General features: G+C 43.1%; 2 protein-coding genes across 4 annotated transcripts in view; one reads left to right on the forward strand and one right to left on the reverse strand.

Annotated features, from left to right (window-relative positions):
• phactr2 (phosphatase and actin regulator 2) overlaps positions 1–14,437 on the forward strand; it is a 31,555-nt gene extending 17,118 nt beyond the window's left edge. Inside the window, exons 6-12 of one of the 2 annotated variants that reach the window (XM_080848629.1) lie at positions 2,279–2,454; positions 3,838–3,994; positions 4,810–4,865; positions 8,195–8,256; positions 10,257–10,394; positions 13,237–13,313; positions 14,333–14,437. In XM_080848629.1, coding sequence (XP_080704755.1) covers positions 2,279–2,454; positions 3,838–3,994; positions 4,810–4,865; positions 8,195–8,256; positions 10,257–10,394; positions 13,237–13,313; positions 14,333–14,348 — 682 coding nt within the window. In that variant the 3' untranslated portion in view covers positions 14,349–14,437. The remainder of the gene's footprint in view (positions 1–2,278; positions 2,455–3,837; positions 3,995–4,809; positions 4,866–8,194; positions 8,257–10,256; positions 10,395–13,236; positions 13,314–14,332) is intronic. The other variant, XM_080848630.1, reaches the window with a different exon arrangement.
• Positions 14,438–24,404: 9,967 nt separating this feature from the next.
• On the reverse strand, positions 24,405–27,013 carry sf3b5 (splicing factor 3b, subunit 5). 2 transcript variants are annotated; one of them, XM_080848950.1, is made up of 2 exons: positions 26,874–27,013; positions 24,405–25,052 (listed from the first exon to the last, which is right to left on the reverse strand). In XM_080848950.1, exon 2 carries the CDS (start codon positions 25,034–25,036, stop codon positions 24,776–24,778), a length of 261 nt encoding a protein of 86 aa, XP_080705076.1. In that variant the 5' UTR covers positions 25,037–25,052; positions 26,874–27,013; the 3' UTR covers positions 24,405–24,775. The 2 variants fall into 2 exon arrangements, with proteins under 2 accessions (XP_080705076.1, XP_080705077.1); XM_080848951.1 differs by having other exon boundaries at positions 26,890–26,986.
• Between the last annotated feature and the right edge of the window lie 581 nt (positions 27,014–27,594).

The following is a 27,594-nucleotide window of genomic DNA, read 5'->3' on the forward strand; positions in this document are numbered from 1 at the left end:
TTAATGTGTCTGTGACACTGCAGACTTAGAATCTGGTTGGTCAGAGACCATCCCCATACATCCTCAAGTGATTTTAATGCCCACAATCCTATATGGGTAGGAAACATTTCTAATGCTTGGGCACAAGAGGATTTTATAGTTAACAAGAATGGGAGCATTCAGAGAATGCAAACCTCCGACTTGTGACCTTGACCTTTGACCTTGACATCTGAAAATCGAATCAATTCTTGCCATTATATTACCCAATCTCCCCACAAAGTTTGATGGAAATCGGTCCATGCGTTTCTGCGTAATCCTGCTGACAAACAGACATACCGGGGCGAAAACATAACCTCCTTGGCAGAGGTACATGGGGGTATGGCATTTTAAAGGACCTACATCGAATACGTTTCGGAGGGCATTTACCCATTTTTATTGCCAACTTTGCCCAATAGGCAGTTTGAAATAGGAACAACACTTTGAAATTCACACTGGCAAAACTATAGTCCCTCAGGGAAGCGTTCTCTCTTGTATTGAAATCAATAGCATTGTGAGTGCTATAAGACCAAATATTTGTTATAGTCTTTATGGTGGCATCTGCTACAGGGGGACAAGCAATAACACAACTGAAAGAGAGCTGCAGTAATGTATAATCAAGATCAATGTGTGGTGGATGGATCTGGGATTTGAGGAGACCTAATAGTATCATGGACACCAAATGTGTACCAGCAGGAATTCCTAGACATCAGATACTGTTTTCTTCTTTGTACAACCATATTACACTGATGGATGTAAAGTGAATAATTATGGGTCTGCAGCAATAGCAACTAGACACAATGATGATGGACTGCACATTCCAGGGCAAAGTTTGATTGTTTTTTACTGCTGAAGCCTGTGCCTTGCTTTTGGGGCTGGAATATATAGAAATATAGTACCAAACAAGAAATATAGTACCAAATAGAATTATAGAAATATAGTACCAAACAACCAAAATCTTGATTTTCTTTCAGATTTAGAATCATGCCTTCAGACTCTTGGATTTTTAAAGATTGATCATCCCATGTTTTTTAAAGTTCCAGTTTTTCTAAAATGCAAAGACAGAAATTATAATTTTGTATTATTTTCTGTTGGGTCCCAGGCCATGTTGGCCTCTCCAGTAATGAGCAGGCAGACAGTGTTGCCATGAAATATCCACAGGTGCTGATTAAACCTAAAGTGGCATTAAACCCAAATGTACATTACTCTCTGACTCCTGATATTTGTCAGTGAACGTCATGAAATGAAGTTGGCCCACATTAATGATGTTTCTGGAATCTGTGTCATCTCTGGAGAGAAGTCCAAAGGCTGCCCTAGTGAGTTAGGAGTTAGTCTGGGCCGTCTCTTTCTTGAGCAGAGAGATTTCCTTTGGGTGTTGATCTTTGAGAGTGTTCAGAGCCCACATTTCTGTCCTTGTTTATGAAAACAGTTGATGAAAGATATGGACTGAAATTGAATATTAAACTTTAAGATCACACATCCACCCACTGTCATATTCATATTCAATTTCAGTCCATATCTTTCATCAGCTGTTTTCATAGTCTATAAGACAACTATGCTTTGCAGTTTTCTGCACTTTTGTACTTTTTAGCACATTAATGAGAGCTCTGAATAGACACTAGATATCTAAACTGACCTGACAGGTTTCCCATAAATAAATACATCATAATCACACTGCATTAGATGTCCCATTAAAAGGAATTCTTCCAGAGAGTTTGATTGCTAATTGTTAATTATCTGTAGTGGTCATATTTATTCACTCTCGGCATTGGTGAGTCACAATGTCAGTCATGTTGCACAATTCACAGTTCTCATTTCTCATAAGTGAGTCCCCTTTTCTAGTAAGCAACATAGTGTCACTCAGTAAGCCCAGTCATCATTGTACATTCTTTTAAAAGGGACTAATTATTTATCGTAGCTAGCGCCCGGTTTTGAGCAACATGTATGAATTCCTCCCCCTCCCAAAAGGAGTCCTTTTGTAGTTATGTTGTAGTGTAAATCATGCTTGCCTTGATCTTAATTCTGAAGAAGTCATTCTTTGAACTGAGCGTATGTTACTACTTTACTGTTGATGAAGCACTAAAACATGGCTGCTGTGCCAGCTCACATCTAGTTGCTAGTTCCATGTTGTATATCCAAACAAGATATTGTTTGGTCATTAGTTCAGAGTGTACCTCATTTGGTCTAATCACCCAACATGAGTCTATTTCATGTTTACCACACAAATATTTACAAGACTTAAGTCCTGTGTTGTCTGTCCTAGAAGTTGTGAGGAGGACCAGATACCCCAGGCAGTGAATGTGGACAACCCCGAGGTTACGGTCATCCCCAACAACCACAGAGACAGCCAATCTACAGACTCGGACTCAGATGGGCCCATTCTCTACAAAGATGATACGGAGGAGGAGGACGATGATGAAGAAGATGAATTCACCTCTAGTGTGTATTTAGCAAGCATTTCTATAGCAAATGTGATCTCTTCCATTGCTTTAATTGTCCGACTGCTTGTGTTCAAACAGAGTTGCGATGAAGAGCTTCTTTAACTGTCAGGCACGGGAGCATTGTTACAAGCATTACATGTTCATGAAATGTTCAACAACAATGCCCACACATCTCTGGGCAAACTAATTTCTTATACCTAAAACCCCTCCCTCGGACTATTACACTGTGGCCACATTCATGTTATACTATGGAATACTATACTAACCTAATTCATTAAATGAGAAACATATACATTTGATCCTACAGCACATTGACTGGTTGCTGTGTCTAGGGTTAGGGTTAGGGTCAGGTCTTAATGAACAGTCAGACACTTTTTCTCTTTTTTGGCTTCCCCTCCTCAAGTCCTCTATTCCTGTAAAAGCGCTCACTTCCTCTTTCTGTCTCGCTTCTCAGCAGCACCATTAACGGTCCTCATGGAAACAGTGTGCAGAGAGGAGGAGGAGATAGAGGGAGACAGAGAGAAAGAGGAGGAGAAGGAGGGAGACAGAGAGGAGGAGAAGAAGGAGGAGGAGAAGGAGGGAGACGGAGAGAAAGAGGAGAAGGAGGGAGACAGAGAGGAGGAGGAGAAGGAGGGAGACAGAGAGGAAGAGGAGAAGGAGGGAGACAGAGAGGAGGAGGAGAAGGAGGGAGACAGAGAGGAGGAGGAGAAGGAGAAGGAGGGAGACAGAGAGGAAGAGGAGAAGGAGGGAGACAGAGAGGAGGTGGAGAAGGAGGGAGACAGAGAGGAGGAGGAGAAGGGAGACAGAGAGGAGGAGGAGGAGGGAGACAGAGAGGAGGAGGAGAAGGAGGGAGACAGAGAGGAGGAGGAGAAGGAGGGAGACAGAGAGGAGGAGGAGGAGAAGGAGGGAGACGGAGAGAAAGAAGGAAGGAAGGAAGGAGAAAGGGAGAGGCAGGAAAAGAGGGTGGGTGGGGGGTGTTGAGAGAGACAGACTTACAGTAAGCGAAAGAGAAAGATAAAGAATTTAACAGAAGTGGAGAGAGGGAGAGGGGGGAGAGAGTAAGAGAGGGAGGAGGGGATACATATCATAGTGTGTGAAAAATCAAGATAGAGAAGTTAAGATGAGGGGGGGGGGATTGAGAGAAGTGAGTGAGAGGATGGATGTGAGAAGGAGATGGAGAGAAAGAGAGAGGAGGGAGGGAGGGAGGAATGGAAGTGCAAGCCATACTAACAACACATGAAAGGGATAGATGAAGAATTGAAGAGAAGTGGAAATAGAGGAACAGAGAAAGAAAGAGAGAGAGAGAGAGAGAGAGAGAGAGAGATGGAAAGACAGAGCAAGGGTTTTTTCCCTCATAGTTACGGTAATGTTTGTTCCATAGATTCCCTGGCCAGTAAAATCAAGAGGCGGGACACCCTGGCCATTAAGCTGGGTAACAGACCCAGCAAGCGGGAGCTGGAGGAGAAGAACATCCTGCCCCGTACCTCACAGACCGAGTGGCAGGAGCTACGGCAGCAGATCGGATCCAAGCTGGTGAGGTGAGGCCCTAACCAAGGAATTATATCCATATCTATTAACACATTCATCCCTTCATCTATCCATCTATTAACACATTCATCCCTTCATCTGTCCATCTATTAACACATTCATCCCTTCATCTATCCATCTATTAACACATTCATCCCTTCATCTGTCCATCTATTAACACATTCATCCCTTCATCTATCCATCTATTAACACACTCATCCCTTCATATGTCCATCCATCCATATCCATCTATTAACACACTCATCCCTTCATATGTCCATCCATCCATCCATCCATCATCACATCCATCCATCCCGTCCATCCATCCCATCCAAACAGCCTTTGGTCATAACATGCCTGGTTTATTGTATTTTAGTAGCGGTAGTCTACAGGAAGAACAGACTTCATAGGTTATGACCATCGTGAGCAGCTTAAGGATGCAGGCCTTGGGCCTCAAGGTGTAACCACAGACAGTCACCATGGCACGAGGCTTAACCACACCACACCACACAAGCCCAAAACAACTTTTACAGATATAGTTCAGGACTTCTCACATTTCTTAAAGTAACATCCTCTTGGTTGGTAGCTTGTTTATTGCTCACATGGTTGGCGAAATGTCAAGTCACTACAGTGATGAAAATATTTCAGACTTTGGACCTTTGGACATTTGAGTTTCTCTGATTATTAGTTATTTAGATGCATCACAAGCATACATTGATGTTATTACATTTCAATCAGTCCATGATTTAATATGAATTGAAATATTACTAAAATGTTACCATTTTCAGTGCCCTGTTACTAACTTCATCACTTTTGACTGTCTTAGGAGTCTTAGCCAGAGACCAACCACAGAGGAGCTGGAACAGAGGAACATCCTCAAACGTGAGTCAACCCATTTCAAGCCTCTGTTGTGCCATTCTGCCTGGAGTCCCTCTGTTTATTTATTTATTTATTTATTTATTTATTTGTTTGTTTGTGTTTGTTTGTTTGTTTGAGAGGAGCCCTGTGTTGCCTCTCTGGGCCAGAGTCCATCACTCCCCTGGAGCTGATGATCAATACAGTGTAGTGGGCAGACAGCATTGACTTGGGCTGCACAAATCCAATCACAGCCGAGCCAGTGAGCGATAGACAGAGGAAGAGAGAGGGAGAGAGAGGGAAAGTGAGGTGTCAAATTTCCATCTGGTTTCCATTCGTCAGAATTCCATCAGGCCTCCAGGCTCTCTCGGGCCCGTTTGCAGGGAGTCCGCCCGGCTCTTGGAACACAGAACATCCAGGCTCTTTCCCAGGAGGGGCCGTTGCTATGTTGATTGATCTGCGACTGCTAATCAGAACACGGGACATTACACGCTCGTTTTAATTAAGAAAAGAAATTCTGGATGGTTCTACCATCCAGAGAGGCCGCTCCCATCAAGTCCTCTAACACTTACAGCAGGCCAACTCACATACACGCGTGCGCACACACACACACACACACAAACACACACAAACACACAAACATGCAAACACACACTCACACGCACACACACACACACACACACACACACACACACACACACACACACACACACACACACTTACAGCAGACCCAGACAGGAGGAGAACAGACTTAAGGTACAGAGCGGCCGGCTGCTTCCATGAGGTCCCTGGAGTGCAGCAGGTCCACCAGTTCCACTCTAAGGTTACTAATGGTCCTCCTGAACTACGAGCGTTCAGAGATCAATTCCTATTACGAACGCTTCCCCAACCCTGACAGCAATATGTTCTCAAGAGAGTCCCGGGTCGGAGTCTAAGCATGCCCACATAAGCTCTTAACCGGATCAGGCAGAGACTGCTTACCATCCCATGTCATCGAGGCACTCCGGAACAGCCTGGCAGTACATTTCGGCTCCACCTTTTAAGTTCAAGGTCAATAATCAATGTGCCACTCTGATTGGATCATAGCCTGACCACCTGACCGCCGGTCTTTTCACACCCAGTTGTGTCAGGCGAGGCCAGACGATGCGTGTCAATGGCACACTGACTGACTGACTGGGTGTTATGTAATGTGGCACAACACCCCCGAATGCTTTCCAATGCATTGCAGGAATGGCTGAAGGGAGAGGGGAAAGAGAGAAAATCACCTAGCTGTCGCCTAAAGCAACAGTCTGCAGAAGTAATCAGTCTTAGTATCCACTGGCCATCGTGTGGATGAAGCTGTTATTTCGCATCTGCGGGTTTCTTTGGAGTCTCCTGGACGTTGTGACACTTAAAAAATATCTGTTAATGAAAGAGCAGGAGGAAACCAAGTTCATATCCTTAAAGGTGCATTAAGGATTAATAGCTATTCGCTAAAGGTATGCTAGCAGCTACTAACGAAATCTCTTGAAATGTGCTGACTTTGACATTATGACAAACTAATTACTCAACGACTGTCCTTACACAGTCAAACATCAATCATGTGCAACACAAGACTAAGCAAGACGGCAAATAAGCTACTTACTAGATCGGCAGAAGGTAATCAAAGTCAGGTCGGCGGGCATCGGCAGGCAAAACTACAGAAGGCAGTTATATGCCTATCGACCCTGCTATGCCATTGGCACGGACGCAATTCTCCATATTAAAAGTCATTGTAGCGCCCCAATTTTTTTAAAGCTGTTATTGTAAGGTTAAACTGCTTATCCTAACCCTAATCCTGAAGCATAATTGTTGCATATTGTGCCTTTAAAGACATGGACATGATGCAATACCTTTGGAGTATGTTAAGAACCAGCTAAAGACCCTCAGGCTGGGGGCGTGAGGTCTTGGGCAGAGGCATCAGTCCATGAACCTCTCCATGAAGAGACATAAAGACCTTTGCTCATCAGTGTCTGCCTGTTTAGCCATGCAGAAAATTCATGCCAGAATGAGTTAAGCGTAGGTTAAGCAATAGATGCAAACATTCAAATATCGTAGACTCCCCCCCCCCCCAAACCCCCCCCCCCATGCCTTCAGTTGACTGGTAACACTCCCTATGTGCGGAAGACCTAATGGTGAAATAACTGTTCATCAGTGAGGATGGGATGAAGCTAAATGGAGTGTCTGCTCGACTCGAGTCGTTTCATTAGTGTATCCATGCGTAAAACATCATCACCCCCCCACTTTCCTCTGAGATGTTTTCTCACCATTCTAAATCAACTGTGACAACTGGCAGGTCCAAACGAGCATGCACAACCTCCAGTTAGCTTCAACTGCTCCACCAATCACTGTTGATTGCAGTCTAATGATCAGACGACTACATAGGCTGGTATTGCGGTTCCAGATGACGCCCAGTAACAAGTTTGAATCACGGAAGAACATGACGGTGGATTGACGGTTTAGTCTTTCCTATTTAGATTCAGATCGGTCATCTAGATGCTTGCTTTACTCAAATGAATCCTCTTCAGTTCCGTAAAAGAGTTAAAGTTGTGGCTATGTGAGCACTCTACCAGTTGAGCAGTAGTTGTGGTCGTTGTTATTTTAGGCGATCTTTCTCCTCTCTTTCTCTGTTTTTAACTCATTTGTTCAATAGTGAGCGTCATTTCTTCATCTAGAATGAGCGGATTATATTAAATGTAAGAGGTATCCTTGAAGATGGCGGCTCTGATGTAAGAGGTATCCTTTAAGATGGAGGCTCTGATGTAAGAGGTATCCTTTAAGATGGAGGCTCTGATGTAAGAGGTATCCTTTAAGATGGTGGCTCTGATGTAAGAGGTATCCTTGAAGATGGCGGCTCTGATGTAAGAGGTATCCTTTAAGATGGTGGCTCTGATGTAAGAGGTATCCTTTAAGATGGTGGCTCTGATGTAAGAGGTATCCTTTAAGATGGTGGCTCTGATGTAAGAGGTATCCTTTAAGATGGTGGCTCTGATGTAAGAGGTATCCTTTAAGATGGTGGCTCTGATGTAAGAGGTATCCTTTAAGATGGTGGCTCTAATGTAAGAGGTATCCTTTAAGATGGAGGCTCTGTAGGCATCTCACACAGCTTCCTCTCCTCTTCTGTGTTGTTTTATACATCATTTATGAGACCTGCACACAGTGTCTCATTTTAAGAGGGGTAGGTAGACGCACTCTTCTTCCACTGCATTGCCAAACACATGCATAGCTGCCTGTGGGAGCCTGTAAGGTCAGGGGTCACTCTGTACCGAGCCCCACCAGTCCCCCAGAGCCGTTTTGGGGTTATTTATAGATTCTCTTTTGTGTTTTCGTTTTTTCAGAGAAGAATGACACGGAGGAGCACGAGTCCAGACAGGAGATTAAAAGAAGACTCACAAGGAAGGTGAGAAGATTTATGACCTCAAACCGTCAGCTATCAGCTATCAGCCATCAGCCATCAGCTATCAGGATTCATTATCAGTATTCATGCCACATGTCCTCTGCGCTGTGTTATGTTTTTTATTTTATTTTTTATGAATAGTTTGTGGTTTGAAGGTCTGAGTCTTACTCATAGAAATGTTAGTGGTGATCTGCGCCATCTTGTGGACACAAGCAGAATAAAAACTCTACGGTGCCATTTTGCCCATTTGCACATTTATCATTATGTTTCCACTCCACAGGTCCCCTGTCTGCTTTTTATTTTTTATTATTAGCTGGAACAGTTATCCTGTCAAATAAATGACACTTAAGCTCCAGACATCCGATCACTTTAGCCATAACCAAACTGAGACTCCAGATATCCGATCTTTTTAGCCATAACCAAACTGAGACTCCAGATGTCCGATCTTTTTAGCCATAACCAAACTGAGACTCCAGATATCCGATCTTTTTAGCCATAACCAAACTGAGACTCCAGATATCCGATCTTTTTAGCCATAACCAAACTGAGCCTCCGGTGTGAAGTAGTATTCCGGCCCTCTGTGGGGAGTCTGTGATGCTCAGTGGTTGTGGCTGCAGCAGTCTCTCACATTGTTGGTGACCCCGGTGGAGCCAAGCTGGGATATGGGACTTGTTGAGACCCAGCAGACAAGCCCTGACAAGGGTCAGAATGTTAGAGCTGCCTGCCCACACACTTCTGTCTGCGCTTTCTGTTGGCTCACTGTGCCTCTCTCTCTCTCTCTCTATCTCTCTCTCTCTCTCTCTCTCTCCCCCTCTCTCCCTCTCTCCCCCTCTCTCTCTCTCTCTCTCTCTCCCTCTCTCTCTCCCCCTCCCTCTCTCTCTCTCTCTCTCTCTCTCTCTCTCCCTCTCTCTCCCTCTCTCTCTCCCCCTCCCTCTCTCTCTCTCTCTCTCCCTCTCTCCCCCTCCTCCCTCTCTCTCTCTCTCTCTCTCTCTCTCCCTCTCTCTCCCTCTTTCTCTCCCCCTCCCTCTCTCTCTCTCTCTCTCTCTCTCTCTCTCTCTCTCTCTCTCTCTCTCTCTCTCTCTCTCCTCTCTCTCCCTCTCTCTCTCCCTCTCTCTCTCTCTCTCTCTCTCTCTCTCTCTCTCTCTCTCTCTTCTCGCTATCATACGCTTTCTGTTGGCTCACTGTGCCTCTGTATGTGTTGGGTGGTGCGTACAGATGGTAGACGGTGGAGAACTGGCACTAGGGCAGTTATTTGTGGATTAAAATTCAGAAATGTGTTAAGCAAAGTGTTCAAATGCAGTCAGTCAGTCAGTGTGACTGAAACTATAGGTCTCTTTAAGCATTACTTTAAGTACGTCTTTGCTTTAATCTTTATTGTAAACCCTTATGTCATAAAAAGAGACTAGTTGATTTAAGCCAAGTGTTGCATAGCCAGATTTACATAATTATACATTATTTTTAACAGATTTAAATAATTATAAATTGTAATTAAAGGATCATTAATATTGTTAATAATGGATTGAACTGACACTAGGATGAATGACCAGCACATCTGCTGCTTTTCCCAGAATTGTGGAATCTATTGGAGGACAGAATGTGCAGCCAGGGAATTCTACTCCAAGGCCACATACAGATACAGAGCATTTCACTCTTAAATGTACTAACTGACTCATTTAGTTTGTCTCTTCCTCCTGTTGGTTCAACCGTTACCGTATGCATATATATTTGGCCACTTTGGTTTCCTGATTCACCACATGAAGCAGGGAATATATCAGGACACCTGCCAGCCAATCATTGCATAGTATTCGCCTCTCTTTGGTATAATTCTTAGTAATCACACATCCTTCTCTTCTACTCAGCCAATCACAGCATAGTATTCGCCTCGCTGTGGTATAATTCTTAGTAATCACACATCCTTCTCTTCTACTCAGCCAATCACAGCATAGTATTTGCCTCTCTGTGGTATAATTCTTAGTAATCACACATCCTTCTCTTCTCCTCAGCTGAGTGTGAGGCCGACGGTGGCAGAGCTGGTGGCTCGGAGAATCCTGTGCTTCAACGAGTACGTGGAGGTGACCGACGCCAAGGACTACGACCGGCGCGCCGACAAGCCCTGGACCAGGCTGACCCCGGCCGACAAAGTAGGTGCAAATCCCTCTGGAGAGATTTATGACTTCAGGGCAGGGTTTAAAGCAGGGGTTGGGAGAAGAGGAGAACGGAGAGAGGATGAGTAGAAATGATAACAGCAGACCAACTGAAGCACTCTCACACACATACTCTCACACACACTCACACCAACACACCAACACACTCACATTCGCTACCACATGCACTGACACCTACAGGCCTTTCCACCATCAAAAGCGGGTGTGGGCAATTCATTTCCCCTAAGGGCCACACAGTGCCACTGTTGTGGAGGGCCGGTCCAATAGGCTTAACTCAATTCAGCATGAAATATGAGCATGTTTTTGCAGTATTAAAGGTGTGCCCAGACGACCAATACACATGGCACACACACACACACACATGAGGGCAAGCTTGCAATGCAATAATATAAGTATACAAATGAATAGTAATATCAATTTTTATCGTTAAACATTTGAATCCTAATTAACTATTGACCTCTGAGGGCCGGTCAGGGACAACCAAGGGGCCGCAAATGGCCCTGGGGCCGCACTTTGCCCAGGCTGGTTTAAAGTCTACCAGGGTTCCATGAATCCCCCCCCCCCCCCCCACCCCCACCCCCACCCACCACTGCTCTCTTGTGATCAGTAGAGGTACAAGTGCGTTATAATATATATAATAACGTAATATTAAGTATCAATTTTAACGTTGCACATGAAAGTACAAGAAGCTGTGGGGAAAAACTGTCCAGATTTGATTAACTGTGAGGAGGACATTAACTTTCATCTCCCTGAGATTCAGATGTAAAAAAGAAATAGACCCTGCAGTAGCGCTCTTTCTCTTCTCTCTCTAAGACACACGCGCACACACATACACACACACACGCACGCACACACACACATACACACACACACACACACACACACACACGCACGCACACACACACATACACATACACACCACCCCTTATATTCTTTGTGAGATGGACGGAAAGACAGAGCTCTTCTCTTTGTTCATGTGAACAAACGCACACACACGCAGACACAGCCCCTCACACCTCACACACACACGCACACACACACACACACACACACACAGCCCCTCATATTCTGTTTGTGAGACCGAGGATATCAGATCAGGCATCAGCATGGAAATTACTTCCCAAGAGTTGACACATTTGAATTCAGCCATAGTATGAGGTGAGCCAAAGTGTGTGACTCCGTACATAACGAACCTCTGAATTAACACCAATGTAAGGTCTGCAGAATATGAGCACAAAAGCCACTCCTGGAAGAGCATCACAGTGATTGCAATTCCATTGTGTTCTGCCTAATGGTGTAGTACTCTCTCTTCACCCCGCACAGCCTCATGCTCTCCCCATAATATCTGGCCCATTAAATAAGCTGTGACACTGCCCCCCGATGGCTGTGCACTGCATAACAAATCATCTTCCTCTGCAGAGGACGTTTTAATGGCAGCAATTGCGTCCAGGATGACCTCATCCCACACCCTGGGCCAGCGCTCTGTGTGTGTGTGTGTGTGTGTGTGTGTGTGTGTGTGTGTGTGTGTGTGTGTGTGTGTGTGTGTGTGTGTGTGTGTGTGTGTGTGTGTGTGTGTGTGTGTGTGTGGGCACAGACAGCAGGCTCCCTCTCACTCCGGCTGCCAGGCTTTGGATCTCCCTCATTTACACTCTACCCCACCCCAACACAAAGCACATACACACACACACACACACACACACACACCAACCCTACCCCACCCAAACCCAAAGCATGTCTTATTCCTGGTAGCCGTCTTGGCTGCCTACGCGGCTTCCCGTGCTGCCAGAGTCTGTAAGCAGGAAGACCTGCTGTGTGTTGCAGGATGTGTGTGTGTGTGTGTGTGTGTGTGTGTGTGTGTGTTGCAGGATGATTCATCACCGTAGCTCTTGCATAGGCGGGGAATCTGAAGTTGGGGGGGGGGTAGTTTCATCAGAAGATGTCTCACTTGTGTGTTTGGCGTGTATTTCTTTTCTTCCTTGCCCATGTCTCTAATACACATATGAATCTTTTAGATCAAATTCAATGTTTAGGTTGAGTGTTTTTTACTGGTTGAGAAATGATGTGGAAGACAGGCCAGCTCTGTGCTCATTATGTTGAGTGTGTAAACTGTGAATCAAATTGTATGTACTCTACAGGAACATTGATTGAAATGTGGTAATTATATTTATATATGTGTGTGTGTGTGTATATATATATATATATGTGTGTGTGTGTGTGTGTGTGTGTGTGTGTGTGTGTGTGTATACATAGGAATGTGTGTATGAAATGGGGGTTTTCATGGAGGGCCCCCTTTGACAATGAGTGCCCATACCATCATATGCTCATCAGCTGTTGCATAGCTATCCTAAAACATTGTTTCTACAGTACATTTAAACAGATTCAATTTAATTTCATTAATCTGTAATTTCATCAATCTGTAAAACGGATCAAATGAGGTTTTGTATTGTTATGTATTGTTCCATTTTTTTAGGATTGCTTCATGTTAGGCACATGAGTGTTGTATTAATAATTAGGTTAGTTGTCTTTTCTAACTCGCAGGCTAAACCGTTTATACACGCATAAAATAGGCTATAAACTCATCACCAAATAGGTTAGTTAGAGGCTACTATGCTTTAGGGACGCTGACATACTTCATTTGACCAGTAGTTGTTTGTTTAAGGTTCTCATTCTGTTCACTCCCCCTGACCCGTGCCCATCTTGCAGTAAATCCCCCCGGTCGGTTAGGGTTAGGGTCCACTCACACATAGGGAACTACTCAAAAGATTATTGAAGGTTTAAAAAGAGACACCAATCAATTTGACTTTATTTTCGTGTGCAGGCTGCTATCCGTAAGGAACTGAATGAGTTCAAAAGCAAAGAGATGGACGTGCACGAGAACAGCAAGCAGTTTACCAGGTGAGTACAAACACACACACACACACACACACACACACACACACACACACACACACACACACAAACACACACACACACACACACACACACACACACACACACACACACACAAACACAAACACACACACACGCTCAGGGATCAACTGTAGCACAGTATTGACGGGTTATTGATTATCGTCTGCTCATTGATTATCGTCTGCTCATTGATTATCGTCTGCACATGGATTAAAGTGGACACACATTCCTAAAGCCCAAACCGTGCTCATGAAGCAGCCTGTGGAATGAGGCAGATATACTGTAAGGTCCTTTGAGTTTCTGATTGGTTCAATGCTGATGGTTGCAGGGAAACTTTAGAGAAGCTGGAGCTCACAGATTGGATAGCCAGGTGGCTAAGTCAATCAACAGAACGCTGGTGATGGATAGATAGATAGATAGATAAACCTTCAATAATCCCGTGAGGGAAATTCAATTGTCAAAGCAGCAGGGTAGTGAGAATAGGAATCAAGTATCTTTATACAATATCATCAAAAATAAATGAATACAAATTTAAATAAGAAATCAAATAGATAGATAAAATAAATAGACAACAAAGCTGGAGCACATTATATAAAACTTGTGTTGGTTGTGGAGTCTGATGGCTATTGGCACAAAGGACTGATGAGGTTGGCAGAGAGAGCGGGGGAAGGTTGGATGATGGAGCTCTCCTGAAGTCTCTGAATGAGCCTCATCCTTCAACAGCCAGGGTTTAAGAGTCAAGCCAGTCAGACTGCCAGGACATCAGCGAGACTAGGGAATGCAGTCGATTAGGTGGGCAAAGCCGTAAGAAGGAGAGGAGGTTTGAGTGGGAAAAGTTCACTCATCACTAACCTTTACAGCGGCTTAATTACCATGCTTGCCTGCCTGCCGCATCATCAGCCTGAGCCCACAAATAAACATTGGATTGGGCACCTGTCAACAAGGCCTCCCCTGAAGACTCATCGCACTAAATTATCCGTTTCTTCCCCTCTGTGTCTTGGCAGGTTCCATCGACCCTGAGATTGAGCTTGTTGGCCGGGGTCGAGAGGCTGATGGCGGCTCCTCTCGTACCGGTCAGCCGTCTGGAATACCCCCCCACCCACCCCCCCACCCCCCACCCCTCACAAAGGACCTGACTGCCAGAGCTCTACGCTCTCAAACTGGCCTGTTCTTCTCTGGCATGGACCCCCATGGACCCGTGTGTGTGTGTGTGTGTGTGTGTGTGTGAGTGTGAGTGTGAGTGTGTGTGTGTGTGTGTGTGTGTGTGTGTGTGTGTCTGTGTGTCTCTCTTTCCCCTAAGGTCAAAGGTCAATGGTAGAGAAGGAACCGGGCCTGAAGAGCCCCCTCTGAGATGAGCAGAAAGAGACTGTCATGTGTGTAGACTCTGTGCAGGCACTTTGAGGGAGGGGCATGGGTGTTTAGAGACGGCCGTGCTTGAAACTAAGGAAGCATTGTGCACTTTTTTGTTTGTTTGTTTTCTTCTTAAGGTGGCCCAGTTCTGTTTAACCATAACTCCCAAAATATGTGATGGTGTTGGCCAGCCAAAAGGGACACATTCACTTAGACACACACACACACACACACACACACACACCCACACACACACACACACACACACACACACACACACACACACATACAAACATAGAAACTGCCGGAATATCCTAACTCTCGACAGTGTATTGTACAATAAACTGCTGAGGGGGGGAAATATCAGGGGACTTTTTTCTTTTTCTTTTTTTTTTATTGTAAATGTGTCAATTTTTTTTGTATCTGCAGTATTATTGTTCTAAATGGAAGAGTATCCTCAGATATTAGTGCATGTGAAGAGGCTGGACATTATTCCCAGCTTCCCTTGGGCAGGCAAAGCTGGACCTAAGATGGCGGTATTTTTAAAACCCCGTGTAAAATTCCTCCTCTGAACTGTAATCGGCCATAAGTGTGTTTGTGTTTTGGTTTGTTTTGTACCTTCTGCCTTAACTCTGGGGCTCATTCGTTCTGTTCCGTGGAGCTTTGCCTGAATGTGTGTGTGTGCCATGGCTGTATTGGAACATATCTAGTGTGTGTTGGGGGAAATGGGATGGAATGGAGAGTGTGGGCCCACCCACCCTTGTCCTTCCCAGACGAGGATAGGCGTGTTTTAGCCTGCCAGCATTGAGTGCCTCCTCAATTAACACTTCAATGAACCCCAATCAATGTTCGAAATGTCAAACCCATGATCTCTTCCATCTATTCCTTGGGTGTTTCTGCTCAATAAGAATGCTTGTCTTCTAACGTGTTAGAAAAGCTTTACTGCTTCCACTATTACAACATTTAATGAAGGGGTTTGTTTATTTTACTCTATTGTCAAGTGGCTTAAAAACCTTCATACTTGTGTCAAAACTCTGAAAGTGTTATTTTTAATGCAGCTAAGTGATCGGGCAAGAGAGGATTTTAAATTATTTTAATTCTCTTTTTTGTATAGAGTGTAAGTATGAAACGTGTTAATACACCAACCTTGCTGGCATTTCCTCTGTCTTGTCCTTTTTTATTTGTGTTTTTCCCCCGTTACGGTAGGTATGTCAAGGAGGCATTTGTTTACTCTCAGCTGTTGATATTGAAAAGCACTGTCTATTTTGATTCAAGGCTCTTGCCGTAGGCAATCACATTTGCTTGGAGCAAGCTGAGTGGTTTCTTGTTTGCATGATTACATGGCTGGGAACACGGGTGGAAACCAAAGGGGTTTGTGGGGGAGGGTAAGGAAAAGTCCCTCCAACAACACATTGACAGCCATTTTATTTGTTCATCTACCTGTGGTGTTTGTGTCCAGAGATGTTGAGTTTCAGTGGGTCTTGTTTTCTGTATGATGCATTTGGCACTGATGCCAGGCAAAACAATCATAGTATGCTTTTATTACCCATAGACATTTCTGTCTCTTTCTGCGATTATGGCAATTTGACATAATCCAGCCACAGGGACTATAGTACATGTTGCCAAGAGACCAACGGTACCATTACTGTTCTGTCTCGGAGTGAAGCCCGAGCGGTTTGCTCATTGATTTTACAGCCTTTGAATGCCTGTTGCTGTTGCTCTTGCAGTGTTTTTAACATTGAACATTCTTTTCACATACGCCTCACAGAAAATCTGTTGAGCTGATTATTGATTTTTTTTTTTACAAAAGACCGTCTCCTCATCGCCTTCATCTTGCTCGAAGGCTATACGATTCAGGTGAAGCATGCTCACAGCTGTGTGTGTGTGTGTGTGTGTGTGTGTGTGTGTGTGTGTGTGTGTGTGTGTGTGTGTGTGTGTGTGTGTGTGTGTGTGTGTGTGTGTGTGTGTGTGTGTGTGTGTGTGTGTGTGTGTGTGTGTGTGTGTGTGTGTGTGTGTGTGTGTGTGTGTGATGTGACAGGACAGTCCACTGGCTTATGTCCACAGTGCAGTCAGGCGTGACGCCTATGAGCAGGCTAATAAAACGGAGCTGGAAGAGCGAACCAAATGTCACTGAACGTTTGGATCCAAGTCTTTAATTACCTTGCAGGTGGACGACCAGCTGACAGGAGTGTGTCTGTGTGGGGGCCTTCAAAGTCCGGTCTGGTCACACCTCTGTCAGCCCATCACCATGTTAAATCTGGTGGGCAGTGTTGGCGTCACTGGCGCCGAGAGTCAATGAATAGATTTCATGCCCAATTTACATTCCTCTCAATTTGGTTCTCCACATGGGAAAATAAAGCCCACGCTCACCCGCTCAACCATCCCGGTAAAAGGGAGATGTAGTCAGCAACACTTTCTAGTTTTGGTTTTTGGTGTCGATTCAGTTTTTGTTTTCAAAGAAGAGAAATACTCCCAGTAATGATGTGGGCCTACTGAAGTAAGGAGTTTGTTTTAAGGTTTCCTGTGTGCTCTGGCCATTTTGATTCTTTGTTCGTGTCTTAATTGACAATTTATGACCTGTAAATAAATTACATAAAACAACTGAGCCAGAGAAACCAGGTGGACAGAAAGCCAGGATAAATGTGTTAATTTCATTAATTTAATGACATTTAAGTCGAGATACATTTCCATTTTTATTTTGAAGAAAATTCTGCTCTGTTGGCTACCTTTAAAAAAATCAGTTTAGGGTTCCGATCTCTTGTGTGGCGTTCTCCTTTCTAGTTCATTAACCACATGTAACCCTTTCTTATAACACTGAATCCTTTCTAGTTCATTAACCACATGTAACCCTTTCTTATAACACTCAATGAAGATGAAGAGAGATTTCTTGAAATGATTTTGAAATATAGAAACATATCAATGTGCAAAATATAGTAGTAGTTATTTCTAAAATTTTTAAAAAAATCTTTTTGACTAAGGAACAAGCAATGACATCAGTTCAATAAATGTGTTGCGATTAAATAATGATGAAAATTGTCTGTACTAACTCACCAGGTACATAGGTATGGTCGGAATGTATAAGGACTTAATCATAATGGCCACCAGGTAAACTAATACATTGAGAGACAGCCGTTATAAATTGAACAGGCACACAACCACAGGAGGAAGTCTGTGACAACCTCCTCTGTGTTCTTCCTAGCTTCCCCCTAGACCTCCACTCTTTCCTCTGTGTTTGACTGCTTCTCCCTAGACCTCCACTCTTTCCTCTGTGTTTGACTGCTTCTCCCTAGACCTCCACTCTTTCCTCTGTGTTTGACTGCTTCTCCCTAGACCTCCACTCTTTCCTCTGTGTTTGACTGCTTCTCCCTAGACCTCCACTCTTTCCTCTGTGTTTGACTGCTTCTCCCTAGACCTCCACTCTTTCCTCTGTGTTTGACTGCTTCTCCCTAGACCTCCACTCTTTCCTCTGTGTTTGACTGCTTCTCCCTAGACCTCCACTCTTTCCTCTGTGTTTGACTGCTTCTCCCTAGACCTCCACTCTTTCCTCTGTGTTTGACTGCTTCTCCCTAGACCTCCACTCTTTCCTCTGTGTTTGACTGCTTCTCCCTAGACCTCCTCTCTTTCCTTGATGAGAGTCAGTCATGTGAGAAAGACACAGAGGGCAATTAGATGTAAAAGGCTGATGTCATGGACCTGACTAACCCAAATTGCCCTTCTAATCCCCCTGATGAAAAAAATTGGTAATCTAATACAGCCCCCACAAATGGACGTAATGCCCTTCCATCCGCTAATGGCGTCTTAGTAACCTGTGCACTGCAGTTTCTGTTGCATCGTTTGTTGTTAAAGTTACAATGGTACAAATGGCATTGTGTTTTTGAAAGTGGGCAATGAACATCAGATATTATTTTCTGTCTAGGGAAGCAGATTCCAGTTATGCTACTGAGACACTTGACACTGCATAGCTGACTGATCTTGTTAAAAGAGTGAACACATTTGATTTAGTTTATCAGGAGCATCACAATGACATGGACTTCAATCAGGTATGCTTGGATCAGGGACAAACAGATGATGATGTGCAGTGTGGGTGAGATCCATGAGTAGGAAAAAGAACATCTGAAAGACCTGCTTTATAGAACGTCAGAACTGAACGCATGAGTCAGTGTGTTCTTATTTGAAACTTCTTAAGATGTTTTACAAGAACGATGAAGAAAGATGTCCCCGTCTCCCAACCCCCAAAAACCCTTTCAATGTCAAGTCAAGTCTTTTATTGTCAGATGCACAGAACAACAGAGTCGGTCTGGGCACTGAAATTCTTAGGACGGGACACCGTACCACACTACCATAACATAAGCCATAACAGATAAGTACTCCACATGCTCTGGAACACAACAAATTCACATATGAATATTTAAGAAAAACATAAGTGTGTGTGAATCCCATATCCTTATTGTTCGAAACCACTTTGCGTCGTTCTGGATTGGCATGGATACCTAACACTTTTTTCGTCAGTCAGTTGAGCGCAAAGAAAGTAGGGTAGAGTAATGGAGGATTTGAGGTTACCTAAAAAGCAGAGAAAACTGCACCAGTAGCCAAGCATACCCGGGTTTTTTTCAGACAATAAGTAACTTGATACCGAGCTAAATGTGTTCATATTCATGAGTTCATATTCACACACTAACAAGAAGAGTTCAGCGCATGTAATTGGTAGGTGTGTTTAAGGTCAGTACCTTAACAGTACGAAACTCACCAAAACAAAGTGGCAGTGGCGTAACTATAGGGAGTGCAGCTGCACTAGGGCCCGTGGGGGTAAGGGGGCCCGTCCTCGATCTCATCGCAGAAGTGAGACAATTGTTTTAACATTGAAGAACTAACAGGGCCCCCCGCTATTGCTGAGACATCGAAATATACGTATGATCCAGTCCCATCAATTCGCAAACATTTCTCAATTATGGTGACAGTTATTCATAATTAAGAGCTATAACTTGCCCAATAAACATTTTATATTACCTTAAAAAGTTGTGTTGTGCAAAAGAAGCGAGCATTACTGTTGTCTGAAAATGTCAACAGGCAGCTGGCTGAAAGCACAGAAGTAGTAGGCTTACCTTTTATTGGTAACCTAACTGTTACAGTTCATTGTTTAAGCCATGGTTTAACTGCACTATAGGCTGAGTCCTTGTTTATCTGAAATGTGCACTTTATAATTTTATTTTGTACCGCCCTGTTTGGCAATGCTGTTTTTCAATCAAATAAAATATTGCATAAAGCAAGCCAATCCACCTTCCATGTTGATAAGAGCATTAAAATAAAATAAAAATGATGACATTTAGAATGTGCGATTAATTCATTTGCGATTAATCGCGATTCATTTTGAGTTAACTATGACAAAAATGCGATTAATCGCGATTAAATATTTTAATCGTTTGACAGCACTACTGTGGTGAAGTGGATCATGCATCTGACCTGTCCAATGAGAGGCCTGTGGGCAAGCACACAAGTGTATGTGTAACACAAACACTCACTCACAGATGAAGCTCACTGAGGAAGCCTTCGGTGAGAAAAAGCATTACAAATCTAGCCACTGAACCCCTCAGCCCCTGATTGACTTTTGTGGGAAGCAGATGTCAGGACATAGGCGTCATTTGGGACAGACAGGAGATAGACACAGACAGGAGATAGACACAGACAGTAGATAGACACAGACAGGACAGGAGATAGACACAGACAGGACAGGAGATAGACACAGACAGGACAGGAGATAGACACAGACAGGACAGGAGATAGACACATACAGGACAGGAGATAAACACAGACAGTAGATAGACACAGACAGGACAGGAGATAGACACAGACAGGACAGGAGATAGACACAGACAGGACAGGAGATAGACACAGACAGGACAGGAGATAGACACATACAGGACAGGAGATAAACACAGACAGTAGATAGACACAGACAGGACAGGAGATAGACACAGACAGGACAGGAGATAGACACAGACAGGACAGGAGATAAACACGCAGACAGGAGGTACATATGTGTCCAGCGTGCAGCTTTGGAGTGGAGCGCTGGTGGCGCAGTGGTAGTGTCCACACTCCACACCGCCAAGGTCACCGGATCAAACCTCAACACAGGAGAGAAGGTGGAGAGGACCTGGTGGACTCAGAGGCCCTGAAGCAGGTGGGATGGCAGGATGGATTGCAAAGAGAAATACATGGGGGGGCTTACTTGGCCCCCCGAAACAATCTAGTAGAAAAGCAGAGGGTTATAGACTTTTTTCAGTGGGCCAACTTGAGTGAGTACTTTTAAACAACACGCATGTCTTTTTTTTCAACTTGACATGTGTGTTGTTAAGTTGGCCCACTGAAAAAAGTCTATAACCCTCTGCTTTTCTACTAGATTGTTTCGGGGGGCCAAGTAAGGCCCCCCATGTATTTCTCTTTGCAATCCATCCTGACATCCCACCTGCCACCTTCTCTCCTGTGTTGAGGTTTGAACCGGTGACCTTAGTGGAGTGGAGCGTGGACACTACCACTGCGCCACCAGCGCTCCACTCTAAAGCTGCATCTTTTTCTGTTCAGGTCCTCAGTGAGCTTTACCTTTTTTTTTGTAAGATTGTAAGGTTTGTGTTACAATAATGGAATTAGCCTTGAATGAATGTTGGTGCCATAGTGGAGGGGTTCGCCTTGTGTTTACCAGGAGGGGGCTTTGAACCCTCAGAGACAACAGTCCCATGGATCTCAAGGCCTTAGACTTAACCCCACATCCATCCTGGTATATACTTTGGATGCACATGCCAAGCTGATCTTGAACATGTTTTAGATTGGTAAATGGTCATATAAAGATGCTGTATTGAATGACCAACGCCTTATCCCCACATCGATGATATCTACTGCTACTCAGCCTGCTAATTTGATTTGGAACGATCTGGGATTGAAAGTGAACTGAAGACATGAAACTTCCATCACATCTACTTTGAACCCACGTAGACAACTGTCTTTCATCTTTCAGACAGGTCACACAGCTAGTGATAGGCCTTTATTATTGAGAGGATGGGGTTCAAGTTAATTAAGGGATGTAGATGTTATAAAAAGCAATCTTTTACCAGGAGTGGGGTTCGAACCCATGAGGACAATCGTCCATTGGATCTTAAGTCCAACACCTTAACCACCCGGCCATCCTGGTACTGAAAGCACATGGTGACAACCCATTGCATGAGTACTTGTACTCTTACTTTTAAAGTCAATTTAAAAGTGAGTACTTTTTACTTAAGTAGGATTGTTGATGTAGTACTTTTACTTTTACTTTAATTTTCCTGGGTACTTGTACTTTTACTTAAGTACTAAACTTCAGTACTTCTTCCACCACTGGATATAACATAACATAAATTAAATATAAGTACTAAACATAAGATATACCTATAAAAGACAAATAATAGTAGACCTACTAGATAAACAATAAATATGCAATATAGATACTTAAAATAAATACACATACTAAACACATACCTACATGTCTTACACTAACAAACACTGTTTCAGAGAGCCAGTCTTTGTTTTCTCAGTATACTCTGACTGCACACATCGTCAGTCCCTCTCCTTTGGCCATTAGTCAGCTATGCTGTAATGGCCGCACCTTCAGAAATAACAGGTGTGCACTTTAAGCATCTGGTTATGAAAGGATTCATGCAAGATCAGGACTAAATCTGGGTTCAATAATCTGGGATCAATCATTTAGACTGTTTGGAGGATTCATCATTTTGGCCAAAGGCACTATTTTAAATATTAAGTCCAGCAATGTTTTTTTTAGTTCCTTTCATTTTTACAAAATATCAAGTTTAAAAATAAAAAAATGAAGGTCCTGTTATTTCATATGTGAATTAAAGAACATTGAACATCAAAGAGTGATCCATTTTAGTGACTTAAAAAAAGAGGACATTGATTGGCCAAGTTGCATACTTTTTTTAATATCTCTTTTAATCACCAAGACAACTGTCACTGTCACAATGTCCTGCAGGTGTGTTGAAGCCAAGCCAACCTTTTTAAGTATGCCTCTCTTGGGCATTTCACAGGGACCGCACACAGATGAACATCTGATGGCATTAGGAAGCCACTCAGTCACCAAGCCTCATCAAGGGACAGAATCACAACCTGATTACCTACTACCCTTCTGCTCAGCCAGACGGGCTCACATTTGCATAGCGAAATTAGTTTGGGAAAGGGCCCTCCAATGGTGTACTAAAAGCTGCCCAGCGCTGTGAGGTCCTTCATAAATACATAATTTATCTTTAATAAACCGCGGGTCTGCATTTTCAGTTTCGAGTAGGCCTACCTGAAAATATATAATCAGACAAGAAGGCGGTTGCGTTTCTATTTTGAGTTGTTTACCACTAGACTCAAGAGAGTCCTGCCAGTATTCCAATAGGTATTGGTCCTGCGAATAAAATTGTTCAAGCGGGCTCTGGTGCTACGCTTGGTTCGGTTGGGTGCGCTAGTAATCTCCAATCTATCAAATGGCGAAATGGAAGTCACCTTGACAGAGACTAGATACTGGAAGTTCGGTTTCGGGGAAGATCTCCAATTAATCAGCTAGATATGTGCACTACACATTCCTTTTTTTTTTTGCTGGCAGAGTGAAGTAATGAATTTCTCCCACACTGCGACTCCTCACAAATTACTAGATGTATCAACTTGAAGCATTGGCAGAAACAAACGTCACCGTGCCTAAACGAAAGGCAGCTTTTTTGGATTGCATTCATGTTAACTGCATTCATTGAGTTCCATGATTATTATGCATCACAACTAGGTCACCATTGTGTGGGGGGGCGAGGAGGCAAACAAATAAATTATAACCAAATGCTGATGGCTCCTCCATGGCAGAACGAGGAGCGCTAAAACGGATATGGGGACCTCTGTGCCAATATGCTAGGGCTGACTGCCTCTGCTCCTGACACAGCACAAACGGCACCCCTCTGCTGCAGTGTCAAACTGTGGGGACAGCTGGTAGGGATTTGCCCTGTACACAGCTAGCTGAATCATATAGACCAGAGCGTAGAGCAGGCATCAGACCAAATTGAGACTACAAAAATAATGAGGTTGGGATGCAGGTTCGTAAACGATCAGCGTGTGACCCCTGATAAATATTTTAATTGGAAAAAGGTCACTATTGCATATTTAATCTTCAAAGGGAATCAAAGGCTTGGTTTTTGAGCAGTAAATAACAAAATGCAGAGTAGTAACACATCCCGTCATAGAAGTCATCCTTCTCTAACAGCTCTGCAGCAACCATAGCTATTGGCATGTTAATCAAGGGTGGTTGTGGGTTTGCAAAGATAAATGTTGTTTACAACACAGTTAAGAGGACACCATTCATTAATATTAACTTTGCAATTTAGAGCCATCTGAGCCCTAAACAGGATGTTCTCCAAACAAGCATATTTTAAAGGTGAGGGGGAGATATGGATGAAAAGGATTACAACTGACAATGTATAAAGGATAGGCAGTAACTCTGGCAGGCATTTTTATTCCATTACATTTGTTGTTCCCGGGAAGTTCTGGCACTGGCCTGCAGGTTCTATTAACCAAGCTTTTCTTTTTCACGGCTGACCTTCAACTATTGATTGAGACATGCAGGAGAGCACACAAATATATGACAAGACGGACATTTTCCACACACACACACACACACACACACAAACACACACAAACACAAACAGTCAGACCTGGGGAAACTTTGAACTTCCAAATTTATTTCAGAAAAGATGCAACGTCATGAACATCCTCAGTATACTGAAAAAGAAAAAATTCTTCTTGACATAAAAAAAGACGAGCACAGTGATCTTATGTACAAACATCGGTCCACACTGAATCTGGCTTTGAGGAGCTACAGACTCAAAAGAGACATATTCATCTGGACAGACCTCCTCCAGCCCTCCCACATGGCTGGCATGGCAGCACTACCCTTAACGGCCCTCTCCTCTCCCCTCCCTGGCTAAACCTCCTCCATGCCAGCACTACCCTTAACGGCCCTCTCCCCTCCCTGGCTAAACCTCCTCCATGCCAGCACTACCCTTAACGGCCCTCTCCTCTCCCCTCCCTGGCTAAGCGTCATCAGGTTTGTCAGACGGAGGCCCACAAGGCTGCAGCATCTTCTCCATCAGATTGAAGCGCACGCGGGCCTTGCTCTCATTCTCTGCAACGGAGAAGTAGTTGAGCAGGTCGAAGTGGCCCATGTAGGAGCAGTAGGAGTCTCTGTGCTGGTTCACCAGCCATTCCCACTTGGTGGTGTCGGCGTGGCCCGTGCCGATGTACTTAGACTGCAGGTGCTCAAGCTGGCTGTGGATGTTGTAGCGGTCCGTCATGATGGCTGATACAGGTCTAGAGGGGAAAAGAAAAAAAAAGTAATTATTAGTGCTGTCAGATTAACGCGTTGTAAATAAATACAAAATAAAAAAACTTTTTTAATTTTTTTTGCACTATAGGCTGAGACCTTGTTTATCTGAAATGTGCATTTTATAATTTTATTTTGTACCGTCCTGTTTGGCAATGTTGTTTTTCAATAAAATAAAACATGTAATTAATACATTTACGATTAATCGCGATTCATTTTGAGTTAACTATGACAAAATGCGATTAATCGCGATTAAATATTTGAATCGTTTGACAGCACTAGTAATTACCAATTGCAAGCTACTGTCAGACCTGGAGATGGCTCCCCTGCCAAGTCTACTACAAGTTGTATGGACCAATTCCATAAGGTTCCATCTGGAAACCCATTTTATTTTAAATGTTGCAGTATAAACAAAGTATTCAGATAACAAGGTTCAGTGGATATATGAGCAGCACAGGTGTTTGTAACATTATGTCAAAACAGTTAGGAATGCATGAGTAGGTTAGATAAAAGATAAAATATGTACATGCTCTGCACACAAACACGTCACTTCACTGTTTATTTAGGTTTCACTCTTTAGCGCAGGTGATTAGTGTTAAACAATACCTCGCAGTTTTTTTGTGTGTAACTAACATATTGATAACCTTTTGGCTAGTTAGCCTACTTAACATTACCTTATTGTCAATATCATTGCCTGTTTGTTGTAAGTGGGACGTTCCGAAATGGAAACTAAACTAAAACTCTTACATGTAGCACCTTTAACTGAGAATAAGTTGCAAAGATGTGCAATAGTATTGCAGCAATACCTTAAGTGTTGAAATAATAAATTCAGTTAACAAAATTGCCTTAAAAAATTGCCTATAGTGGAATGTACTGCAGGAGCCTGCTTTTGAAACAATATAGTAATGCTCTTTTTTAAAGAGATATCCTCCTGGGAACCAAGAAAAATGTATAGAATAGCTCAAAAGAGTAAGAAGGTATGCATGAAAAACGGAGGACACAAGTCTATGGGTTGGTTTTTCAAGTTAGAGTTCATTGGATCCTTCTAATCTATGTGCCACAATACAATAAATCATGCAAAAAGTTTTGCAGGGGTCATCATCTGTTTTAATCTTGTGCGTCCTGAAGTTGTCCAAAAGGCATTCTGACTGATGTAGTAATCCAAAATTAAAATGTGCCCAAATCACAAGTAATAGGCTACACACGGCTAAATATCTTTAGCATACACGCAAACAATTATTCTTAGCATTAGGCTTTAAGGAAACAGCTAAATAAAATGTTTATAATAGGAAAGGAAGGTGGAAATATTATAAAACGTTACATTGTTTGGATGTTTGTCCTACCCGTGCCAGCTGCAGGAGAAAAATACTAACTATAACAGTTGCTGTTATTATGTGGCATCGCTGCTACAACAAACAGCTTAGCTAGAACATGCTAGCTCAGGTAGCGATACAGTAACGATAGCCACTCGTTGAATAGGCTAGCAGGCTACCTAGCACAAACAAAAATAACTTTGCTTTCCCAAGCTATAAACGACCGATATCTTTGAGAGGGTAGCACAAGGTTTCTGTTGGTTATCCAATCATTCACTCATACGCCTAAACAGATACAGAAATATCTAGCAGATGAATGTATTGTTAAACTATCTCGTCCTCTTTTGTTTAGCTAACGGGGATGTAACCTAAGCACAGAGCTAACTAGCTTGCTTAACAACATTTAGATGCCTCTGTACTTTCTGCATCAAGATGGTCGGTGGATTAAAAAAAAACTCCACCAAAGCTTCAAATGTACATCAGTTGATCACTTACATGAGACCCAACGTACGTAAATCGAATTAAATGTCAATCCGTGTGTTTCATACGGTCTTGGTAAACGTGCTGGTGTGTAGCCTTCTTTACCAACGGAAATACGGAAGTTACATGAATATTCAGTCGTGAGGAACACTGAAAATGTTTTTCGTTCCTCCTGAATATGTCTCGGTGTGTCTTCATTACATGGGCATTTGGCGCAGGTAGTAGAAGCTACGGTAATAGTTTGGGTAAGCTTTCTTTTTACGTGTATTTGGTGTAAAGCCAAATGCCGTCCGTTATCTAAAACGGAGTAGTGAACGACAACAGAGGGAGAACTTAATAAACTACCGCTACATATACATTACAAGCAGTAACAGTTATACAATATCTACAAAAAATAATATATTTATAAAATTCTATAGCCTACTATTATTAGGCCTACTACAAAAAAAATGAAGGAACAATGAAAGGATCTTGAAGTAGGCCGATTATTTTAGACATACAATATCATTTTGGCATACAATTACAATATCATTTTAGGCATAGGCTACAATATTTTAGGTATACAATATTCATATTTCTATCACATTTTTGTCATGGCATCATTGTAAGACTGAATATATATATTGGCTGTCAACAGTATACATGTTGCACCTCACATTCATCAAATGAGTCCTCATTCACATGAACGTTCATTCATTTCAAAGTAAACTCCAAGTCACTTTGCGCCAGGACTAAG

Source organism: Sprattus sprattus, assembly GCF_963457725.1.
Source record: "Sprattus sprattus genome assembly, chromosome: 12".
NCBI lineage: Eukaryota > Metazoa > Chordata > Actinopteri > Clupeiformes > Clupeidae > Sprattus > Sprattus sprattus.

What these genes read in the sequence shown, in the direction of transcription:
- sf3b5 (XM_080848950.1), bottom strand. Translation starts at nt 25,036, where the DNA reads ATGACGGACCGCTACAACATCCACAGCCAGCTTGAGCACCTGCAGTCT.